General features: G+C 39.2%; 1 protein-coding gene across 2 annotated transcripts; it reads right to left on the reverse strand.

Annotated features, from left to right (window-relative positions):
• Positions 1–4,829: 4,829 nt before the first annotated feature.
• Positions 4,830–10,549, reverse strand: LOC140908168 (uncharacterized). Of its 2 annotated transcripts, XM_078851934.1 has the most exons (4): positions 10,471–10,549; positions 6,936–7,057; positions 6,255–6,286; positions 4,830–6,153 (listed from the first exon to the last, which is right to left on the reverse strand). In XM_078851934.1, exon 4 carries the CDS (start codon positions 6,005–6,007, stop codon positions 5,063–5,065), a length of 945 nt encoding a protein of 314 aa, XP_078708060.1. In that variant the 5' UTR covers positions 6,008–6,153; positions 6,255–6,286; positions 6,936–7,057; positions 10,471–10,549; the 3' UTR covers positions 4,830–5,062. The 2 variants fall into 2 exon arrangements, with proteins under 2 accessions (XP_078708060.1, XP_078708061.1); XM_078851935.1 differs by having other exon boundaries at positions 4,830–6,286.
• Between the last annotated feature and the right edge of the window lie 568 nt (positions 10,550–11,117).

The raw sequence follows: 11,117 nt of genomic DNA on the forward strand, positions 1-11,117 counted from the left end.
TTATAAAAACTAGAAGATAAGAGTTTCTAATGGCAGCACTGACAGACACTTAACTCTCACACAGCTGTTATCATAAAACTCCATAATGTTGTTTATGTACCAAAGAAGAGAAGCTAGCTAAATACAAACAAGGATAGGTATGATCTCTACATTAAACATAACTGATTAAATCATGATGGAAAAATGAAATCTTAAATAAAACATTGTAAACTGTTGAGAGACTGAGGTTTACTTTTATAAAAAATACCTATATTTTATTGAAGAGCAATGGACAGAACAAATAGTTAGAATACACAAATCACTCACATCCAAGCACAAAGCAATAAGGGGATGCACCGAATTGGAGGGTTATATAAGAAAGAACTATGAACAAGGCTCCCTCCAGGACTTTAAGAAAATACTAAAATATTGACTATTGTGGGTTATTATCTTCGTATGCTTCCTAAGGCTAGTAAGCTAGTGGACCTGACCTTGTTTCATCACTTACACTTTGGCAAAATGTGTGTAAAATATTCTGCATCCGCTTGGCATTCACTATATGTGGGTAGGAAATGACTACATAAGGTATAAGACAATGGAGAATCTGGCTCCATATATATGTTGCAAAAATCAATGCACAAAAGTTTGGCTGGGTAAAGAGTTTCAGCTTTAACTCTACACACCCCTTGCTTTTTTGGGGCTTAAACAGATCCTTACATTTTGATAATAGTTAAACATTTTATAGTTTCAATATATACACTTTCTGTAACATGACTGTCATTGGTTTAGTTCACTAGCTAAGTGATTTTTGCCACTCACAAATCAATTTAGTTTATGAGAATTTGTAACCTAATTCACACACTATCATAGCAAACAATCATTGTGCAGGTTGCATCCAATTATAATATCTGCAATTTAAAAAAAACCTCAGTTTTTTAACCTAAAATAAATAAGGAAGACTCTTAAGTGATACAAATAAATAATAATAATAATTAATTATTCTATTATCATAGCATCTAGAAGCCTCAGTCCTGGACAAGGACCCCATTGTGCTAGGCACTGTGCAAACACAAAACAAAAAGTCCCGGCCCAAAGAGCTTTACAAAATAGCTTGTGGTATGTCTAAAATACACTCTGTAAAGAAGTTGGTGGAAATGCATAAAGAGAACAAGCTATAAACCTATGTTGAATTAATAAACAGAAGATGTAAGTCACAAAACTGTTGCCCCCTTTTTGACCCAAGCGACTAATCAAAGTTTGGCACCATGGCGATGTTCAGTTGGAAGTAGAATTAATGGAGTCTATTTTCTTTGCTGTAATCTTGTTTATTTAAAATGAGTGTACAAAGTCCTGCTTCTCTAAACACAGGATGAACCAAGAACAAAAAGGAGCAGTTTCTTATATTACAGCCCCAAGCCTCTTTTGTCAACAGACCCTAAAGCTCTCTCTAGCTTTTGCCAGCATCACACCGTGCTTACAGGCTGCTACTTGGTTTTCTTTCTGTTTCCATCAGCCTCTCCCAGTTTCCATATTGCCTTTTTTTCCCCCCACTCACACAGCAAAATCCCTCTACCCACTCAATCCAAATTCCAGCTGAAAGGTTGTAATTATCTTTTCCTAACAGTTATGTTAATGAAGGGTGTCTTCACACGCAATCTCAAAGGAGTTTGTGACCAAGCAGTTACCAGCATACTATAGTACTACACTGTACATTTCATAAATATGAAGTAGACAAAGTGACGGTCTGACTTGAAGTCCAGATCATCTATTCGCTCTCCATGTGCAAGAAAGACAGAGTAGCTTTAGGGATAACACTGTTTTTCTGATGCTAATAAGGTTCTTGTTCAGTGTTGGAAGAAAGTGTCTCTTCTCATTATTGTGATTCTTAATAATTTTCACATCATACCAGGAGCAGGAGTCAGCAGACCATGCTAGTAAGCAATAGCCCAAACTGGCCTGTACAAAATGCTCAAATGCAGCAGCAATCCTCATTCTCCTAAAACTGTGGCAGCATCTCTGACTGTTAGCCCCCTGAATCTGCAGAGCTGCAAAGAGCAGGAGTAAAGGACATCATCCCTACATCATCCTGACCTTGTGCAGAAAACCTCTCCACATTGTGAAACCATTCCTCAATAGTATGGTTGGAAGAGACCAAGGAGTGTTTGTATTTAGTTTGGGTATGTATATCTCTGTACATATCTATCTCAAGTGAGATACACATACACACAAACACACAAGCTCAGCCTACACTTGAAAGTTATATTGGTGTAACAATGTCAGTTACTGATGTGAAAAAACACACCAAAGCAACGCAGCTATGTCACCATATCCCTCAGTGTAGACACTGCTATGCTGACAGAAGGGTGCTTCCATCGATATAGCTAACATCATTCAAGGAAGTGTTGTTCCTACACTGACCAAAAAAAAAAAAAAAACCCTTCTAAGGGTGTAGATTTTGTCTACACTATCGGACTAGCCAACACAGCTATGCTAGTATAGCCTATTAGTGTAGACATACCAGCACTCTGAAACACATTTCTGCGTGCAAGTCACGAGGGTTCCAAAGGATTATCTGAACAATTATCCTCAGATAATATCTACCAAAATGTCATACCTATGGACCAACAGTATATATGGAATGCTAATCACTGTATTATCTAAATATTGAACATAGTAAGGATGTATAAGACAAACAAAAGTAGACTCTGTTCTTGGTTAGTCATTTGTACTTTGATTTTGTTTTTTAATAAGGAGGCTAATTATGGAAGTGAAATATTAGAGGCAACACTATACTACGTACCTAGAGTTATCAGAGGCTTGCACAGATTTTGTCCCTAGAGCAATCCTGTGCCCCTTTAGGTTATAAAGAAGCTTCTGTATGTTGAATTTTATAAGACAGCAATACGACAACCTGACATTTATGCACAGCACTCTTCAACCGCATGAGTTGCAGTACTTTGTTTCATATCAGTGAAATGAAAAGCATGAGTGACACTTATACTATGGCTATGGGTCACTGCCAGTCTTGCTCCAAAACACCATTAGCTTATGGCATGGCATATCACAGACAAAAGGCATGGTGTGTGACATGCATTGTGCTTCACTGACACACATGCCACAAGCCATGTAGTGCTGCAACACCCTTTGACATTATGTGGAAACAATTTATGCAGTGTGTGATTATACACACTGTGAAAGGAACGCAGGAAAAAAAAAAACTGTTGCCATTTTGACAGTCCCAGAAGCAGGAAGTTTTAAAAGACAATGCTGAATTAAATCTCAGTTCATTCACGCTTTTCATCTCTTGAAACATTAAAGCATTGGTCTGAGAAAAATAGGCAGTGATTTCCTCTACATAATATGAACAACACTAGAGCAAGATTATATCTGTCAGAGATGAAAATATTTGTGTCTCATTGTAATCCATCCTGGGGTTTACAGACCCAAAGTCCTCCAGGGAGTATGACAAATCTACATGATGTTTATGAAAGCTAGATTTTGCATTCTGATCTCTGGTTTAAAAGACAGATAAAAATCACACATAGCCAAACAACTCTCTAGTGACTACACAGATTCAGATGCTGAAGAGACTTGGTTATTCAAGAAAAAAAGTCAGCATTAACTTATGCAAGAAAATATTCCTTCCAAATCCATCTTTTCCGAAAGAGAGAGATTTTAAAATGTAGTGGTTGGCACTATAGAAAAACCTTAGATAGATTAGAATGAGCAATATCTCACTGCGTTGGTTTTTAGTGATTTCACACTTTTGATCAAACAATGCCTCTTTTGGATAACAATATTTGTAAAACACTTTCAGATTGATAAGCAAAACCAATACATAATGCAGAAGCTACAGAAATCTCTTTAAATCTAGACATAAAGCCAATTATTGAAGACCCACAGGATGCATCTGATAGTATCACAGGGCCCTTAGAAATTATATATTGTACTTAAAATATAATCAACATTTTGCAGTAATCTAATAATTGAAAAAAGTACTTCATGGTGACCTAAATCTACATTAAATAGTCTCCAGAAATATGTCCCTGTCTTTTTCCCAAGCTACTTTTCAGATAATTAAAACAAAATTAATAATTGCAATCAACTACAAAAAATTATTCTGTCTGCCGTTAGGGACACGATTGTGCTTTAAAGTCATAATTCTGCACTGGAGGTGATAAGAAGGTGCTGGACAGCAGTGGGAGCTCCAGCAAAATGCCTCCTGGTACTTACAGACAGTGCACACCACAGGAACAACTCTGCCACCTTTTCAACAAGTGCAATCTGTGATTCCCCACACTCAGCTAGCGCTATTGAGTGGGGCAGAGGAGAAAGGGCCACGTGCCATAGTCCCCTCCCATCTGAAGAGACTAGAAGCAGCACTGCTAGACAGGAGTAATACTATTATCAAGAAGCCATATTGCATCTGGCCCATTAACAGAGACATGAAGATCAATAGCAGGTTTCAGAGTAACAGCCGTGTTAGTCTGTATTCGCAAAAAGAAAGGGAGTACTTGTGGCACCTTAGAGACTAACCAATTTATTTGAGCATAAGCTTTCGTGAGCTACAGCTCACTTCATTGGATGCATTCAGTGGAAAATACAGAAGATGTTCTTATACATACAAACCATGAAAAAATGGGTGTTTCCCACTACAAAATGTTTTCTCTCCCCTCACCCCACTCTCCTGCTGGTAATAGCTTATCTAAAGTGATCACTCTCCTTACAATGTGTATGATACTCAAGTTGGGCCATTTCCAGCACAAATCCAGGGTTTAACAAGAACGTCTGAGGAACGGGGGGGGGGGGGGGGAATGTGGGTAGGAAAAAACAAGGGGAAATAGGTTACCTTGCATAATAACTTAGCCACTTCCAGTCTCTATTCAAGCCTAAGTTAATTGTATCCAATTTGAAAATAAATTCCAATTCAATAGTCTCTCGCTGGAGTCTGGTTTTGAAGTTTTTCTGTTGTAATATCGCAACTTTCATGTCTGTAATCGCATGACCAGAGAGACTGAAGTGTTCTCCGACTGGTTTATGAATGTTATAATTCTTGACATCTGATTTGTGTCCATTTATTCTTTTATGTAGAGACTGTCCAGTTTGACCAACGTACATGGCAGAGGGGCATTGCTGGCACGAGGGCATATATCACATTGGTGGATGTGCAGGTGAACGAGCCTCTGATAGTGTGGCTGATGTTATTAGGCCCTGTGATGGTGTCCCCTGAATAGATATGTGGGAACAGTTGGCAATGGGCTTTGTTGCAAGGATAGGTTCCTGGGTTAATGGTTCTGTTGTGTGGTACATGGTTGCTGGGGAGTATTTGCTTCAAGTTGGGGGGCTGTCTGTAGGCAAGGACTGGCCTGTCTCCCAAGACTTGTGAGAGTGTTGGGTCCTCCTTCAGGATAGGTTGTAGATCCTTAATAATGCGTTTGAGGGGTTTTAGTTGGGGGCTGAAGGTGACTGCTAGTGGCGTTCTGTTATTTTCTTTGTTAGGCCTGTCCTGTAGTAGGTGACTTCTGGGAACTCTTCTGGCTCTATCAATCTGTTTGTTCACTTCCGCAGGTGGGTATTGTAGTTGTAAGAATGCTTGATAGAGATCTTGTAGGTGTTTGTCTCTGACTGAGGGGTTGGAGCAAATGCGGTTGTATTGCAGAGTTTGGCTGTAGACAATGGATTGTGTGGTGTGGTCAGCGTGAAAGCTGGAGGCATGTAGGTAGGAATAGCGGTCAGTAGGTTTCCGGTATAGGGTGGTGTTTATGTGACCATCGTTTATTAGCACTGTAGTGTCCAGGAAGTGAATCTCTTGTGTGGACTGGACCAGGCTGAGGTTGATGGTGGGATGGAAATTGTTGAAATCATGGTGGAATTCCTCAAGGGCTTCTTTTCCATGGGTCCAGATGATGAAGATGTCATCAATATAGCGCAAGTAGAGTAGGGGCGTTAGGGGACGAGAGCTGAGGAAGCGTTGTTCTAAGTCAGCCATAAAAATGTTGGCATACTGTGGGGCCATGAGGGTACCCATAGCAGTGCCGCTGATTTGAAGGTATACATTGTCCCCAAATGTAAAATAGTTATGGGTAAGGACAAAGTCAATGGGTGGCTGAGAAGTCTTCTAAGCACCCTAATCATTCTCATTTGTGCACATACACCAAGCCAGACAGTCGGATCCTAAATTTAGAGAGTTGTTATTCTTTGAATGCAAAAGTGTGAAAAGGTACAAACATATATTTCAAACAATATGACACAGATGGTAATATGGTGTGAAATACCTGTAGAGTGACTATCCTCAGTTCATGATTTCCTATGACAAGACAAGAAATTATAAACGAAAAATAAACCAGAGGTTTTCCTCCTTTGGGGGAGGGGAGGGGTAGAAGAAGCAGGCAAATAGTACACAGATGCAGCCCAGCAACCCCATTTTGTCACTGATTATATAATCAAGATTATTACAATTCAATGGTTGATTCAATGGACTGTGTCACTCTGAAGAACTAAATATTTTGCAATCTCTTACTGCCATCTTATGCCATTCTTTGCCACTGCACAAGAGATCACATATGGTGTTCATATAAGACATATAAGACTAACATATTTGTATATAAAATTGTTCTATTCTATAAGTTTTTACAACACAAGCAGTTGACTTCCTCACAACTCATTTTAGGGCCCTACCTTTACAATGCTAAGCACTCCCTATCAAAATGCTGTGTGCTCTGAACTCCCATTGAAGTTGATGAGAATTGAGGACACAGCATCTCAGAGGATCATGCTGTAAGGACTACTTGAGAATAAAACTACATTCGCTTGTCCCTTTCTAAACTATTTCTTCAGTTGCTCAATACTTTCCAAATATTGGGCGCAATTTGCATTTATACTAATTTGCACTGATTCTCATTTACTGCCCTGGCAGTGTAAAGAGGCTTTATTGTAAATGAAAACCTGGTCCAAACCTGCATTGGGCATGATGAGAAGTCACTGAGTTGCAGTGGGAGCGCCAGCCAAAACTCCTCTTGGGGCTCACAGGAAGTGCACACTATCGTAACAGCTCTGCCACCCTTTTAGCAAGTGCAACCTGCGATTGTTTTATAACAAAAAGTGATGTATATGTGAACAAATATGAATAGTAGATTATCCATACAATAAAACTACGTTGAGAGAATGCTAAATTAATCCAAAGTGAGGAAATGTAAAAGTTACAGTTCCATGTCCAATATTTACCATGACCCCTTGTGAAGATGCTTTGCAATATATTATTTTAAAGTGCAGCTCTGATTTGAAAGTTACCCTAAAAATGATGTCTTGGGGTTCCATGTTTGTCTCCTTTCAATGGTTCCATATAGAATTTGCTTAATTTACAAGTGAAAGGATGCTTCCCCCCCCCCCAATAGCAATCCCTGCAAACTCAACCTAAACTCAGAGCTAGCTGTATAGAGTTCTTTCCTTCTCATGCATCATCAACTGTAATAAAGGTTCCACAGGCCAAATTATTCCCCCAGAGATACATGTGCAAAACCACTGCATACAATAGATTTGCTCAGATATAACAGATTGGAATTTAATAATATCCTGTTGATGATGAACAAATAGGAATAGAATCCATTGCTGTCTCTTTCATCTATGTTGGTTTATATAAAAATTAAAGCAGAAATTGAAGCACAGCTCAGCTCCTCAATACAGCAAAATTAAATAATCTTTCCAATTAACTGAAGATTCTGCCCCTTCTTTGCTGTCATTGTTTTCAGGCAATCAAGTATTATGCACTATAAACTCAATTTTCTTCTTATGTGTTGACTTTGAGCACTCCCAACCATCTTAATCCCAAAGCACAATGCTGCAAGATGACTTTTGTATTGATTTTCCAATATGTGCTACAATAACTTCTTTTTAAACATACCTCAGTGATCATTCTAATCTAAATGATAGTGCAACCAAATGAGGGCTGCATACCAGGTATTTTACTTTGCTTTTCTTAGCACTAATACAACTGCTATATTTCATCTAATGCCGTATTTTCAAGAGAACCAAAAAATGGAGTTGTAATATACCATTAGGATCTGAGAGCAGAAGTTTACCCTTCTGCTGCCAGTTTCTAGAGAAGTTAAAATATCTCAGAATATCTACATGAATATCACAAGAAAGTGCAGCCAAATTAAGGAGGAGGAGAAGGGGAAAGGTGATTTTATACCACTTCCCCACCTCTCTCCACCTATCCTGGGACAGGTCATACCCTATTACCCCACTATGCTGGCTCTCTGCCACTACGTGATTCTCCAGTGCTGGGGAATTCCCTGATCACTTCCTTAAGCCTACTTGCAAGTGGAACAGAGCACAGGATCTGGCTTTGAAACTTTCCCCAAACTCCCCAAATTGATACAAACAGAAACATTTGATTTGTCTTGCAATTCTCTACTTTCTCTATATTTGAGCCACTTCCAGTAGGTCTATTTTTTTCAAAAGGAGAAAATAATTAAAAAGAAGAGGTCTGATTCACCTTTCAGATGTAGAACAAGACTTCTGACATCAACGGAGATCAGAATCAGGCCCAAGGATGTAAAAAATTACAAAGTTTAAAAATTAGCAAATCCTAAGGTCCTCAAAATGATATTACTGTTAAGCATGAATGACTGAAAACAAAAAAGGTAAAGTTTCTGTGAATTAAGAGGCCAGCCTATGTGACTTCTTATCCTACATCTCAAGTTTCCAGGTTACCACAAGTGCAGGGGGAGCTAGAAGCAGTGTAGGACAGTTATAATAATAAATAATAAAAATAATAAAAGGCAATAAAGTTTTATTTTGTTTTTGTTTTTTAATAAAATGTGGTTTCAAGTTCTACGCATAACTGTGCTGGGAAACAGGATGATTCAGAGGATTGGTTCAAACTCAGATGAGGTCAATAGTCACTGAATGTTGTTAGCGTCTGAGGTCAGTACAGTCATCTACAGAATGGTGATCTACATAGAATCATTTGGTGGTCTAATTTCAGTTTTTAGGGAACAGGTGTCCATGGTACATAAATAAATAACTAAATACAGGCATCATTGTGAGACAGTGTGCTATTTCTTTATATCTGTATCAAAAAGCCAAACAACAGGGAGCGTGAGGGAGGTTTTTAGTTAGGATGACCTGACAGCAAGTGTGAAAAATCAGGGCAGAAGATGGTGGGGGCGGATATGGGGGGGGTTAATAGGTGCCTATATAAAGACAAAGCCCCAAATATCGGGACTGTCCCTATAAAATCAGGACATCCGGTCACCCTATTTTCAGTAGAAATTCTACAGTGAGCTAGAAGAAGAGACAAACTAGTGTTTGGGATAATACTATTTTCCATATTCTAATAAAATTTCTGGTTTAGAAGAAAACTCTTTCCACTGTATTTAACATGGGCTTTAAATTGACCTTGGCAAAGTATCTGACTCCCAGGGCTATTGACCAGTATACTGGACAGCTCCATGTTAGTGATACAGCTCATACGCTTAAAGTTTCTTCATAAATCATTTTACCTCTGAATCAATTTTACTTAACAGTATTGCAGATCCACAATCCAAGCATGTTCACAAATGCTCTTTTTAGATACAGATTTCAGGAAATAGGCAATACTCGCTTGAGCTACCCCACGATTCCTTTGCTTGACAGAAATGCTTCTGCTATTCTTTTTTCTTATATTTCCTGGGCAATTATTCCATTGTCCAGGCAACTCTTACCTGTTGTTTTCTTTCTGGTTACACCTGTGCATTTCTACCTTGGAAACTCAGTCCTTTTTAAAGGCTTTGTTTAAAATATAGGTTCCCAGTGGAAATTTTTCCTTGGCCACTTTTTTGCACCATGCTTCACTGCTTTTTTGGTGGGGGACATATTTTCACTAGCTCATATTGCCATCCCAGTTGCAGTGCCTTTTTCAGAATTAGCTCAGATATTAACCATATTACTGAAAGTTCCTTCTTTAAAATCTCAACTGCTAAATGATCATTGTGTTCTTCCTTATTGTTTCAAGTCACATTGCTCTGCTCATTCATTTAGACCCTTTTTAAAGGTTTCCACACTTTCTCTAGGCCTTTGTAGCAGCACCCACCTTCCCTAAAGCAAACTCAGGTGGCCACAGCAGGATCATCCATTAGGGTGACCAAACAGCAACTGTGAAAAAACTGGAACAGGAGATGGGGGGAGGTAGAGCAAGGGGGGGAGAAAATAGGCACCTATATAAGAAAAAGGCCTGAATATGGGGATTGTTCCTATAAAATCGGGACATCTGATCACCTTAACCGCAGTTTAGATTGGCCCCTGGGAGGCATAGGATCCCCTCACAGCAGCTGCACGAGACATAATCAAGAAGCAAAGAGGAAGACCGGGGAAAGAGGGGACATCGCCAGAGCATCCCAGTGATCTGTGGCTGCTGTAATCGTCACTTGTGTCTGTTGGCAACTATACTAATTTATGCCAGAGGACTGTCCCAGTATAGTACAACTCCAGAATCTGGGGAACACTCACCTTGCAGTATCACTGCCATTCCAGAACTGTGCAGAGTACTCGTTGGCTGCAGCCAAGGATTTGGAGCAATGTCCCTTCCAAAGTGCTTACAACTGAAGAAGAAAAGTACAAATGGCAGTTAGGTATTTAACTCCCATTGATTTTCAATAGAAGTAGGGCACTTCACTGCCAATTGTGCCTTTGAAAATTTCCCGTAAAATGACAACATAGAAATACAGGAAGGGGAAACAGTGTACAACAAAAAGCAGTATGATCAGAGTGTGAGGTTTTAACACACATCTTTCTGTTCCATGATTTTTGTATGATTTTTTTTAAAAAAATGTACATATTTTAGCTTGTTAACACTTCTTGGAACGAAGGACTAAGGTTTCTATGCCTTTGGGGAGAAATGCATTGTTTTAAAGAAGGACTTGAAGGAGGAGGCACTGGTAGCATTCCAGACTTGGTCAGGTGCGGGTTCCAAGTAGAGGGGCCAGTCGAAGAAAGAAGAAGTCTGGCGATGAGGACGGAACGGAAAGAAGTGGTTAGTCAACCAGGTTAAACAGAGTGAAGTGGGCAAGGAGGACAATGGAAAGAGATTAGAGGTTTACAGGAGCCAGATTACACAGTGCCTTCCAGAGGAGGACAAAGAGCACAAATTTGAACTA

This window comes from Lepidochelys kempii, chromosome 3 (genome assembly GCF_965140285.1).
Source record: "Lepidochelys kempii isolate rLepKem1 chromosome 3, rLepKem1.hap1, whole genome shotgun sequence".
NCBI lineage: Eukaryota > Metazoa > Chordata > Testudines > Cheloniidae > Lepidochelys > Lepidochelys kempii.

What these genes read in the sequence shown, in the direction of transcription:
- LOC140908168 (XM_078851934.1), bottom strand. Translation starts at nt 6,007, where the DNA reads ATGGGTACCCTCATGGCCCCACAGTATGCCAACATTTTTATGGCTGAC.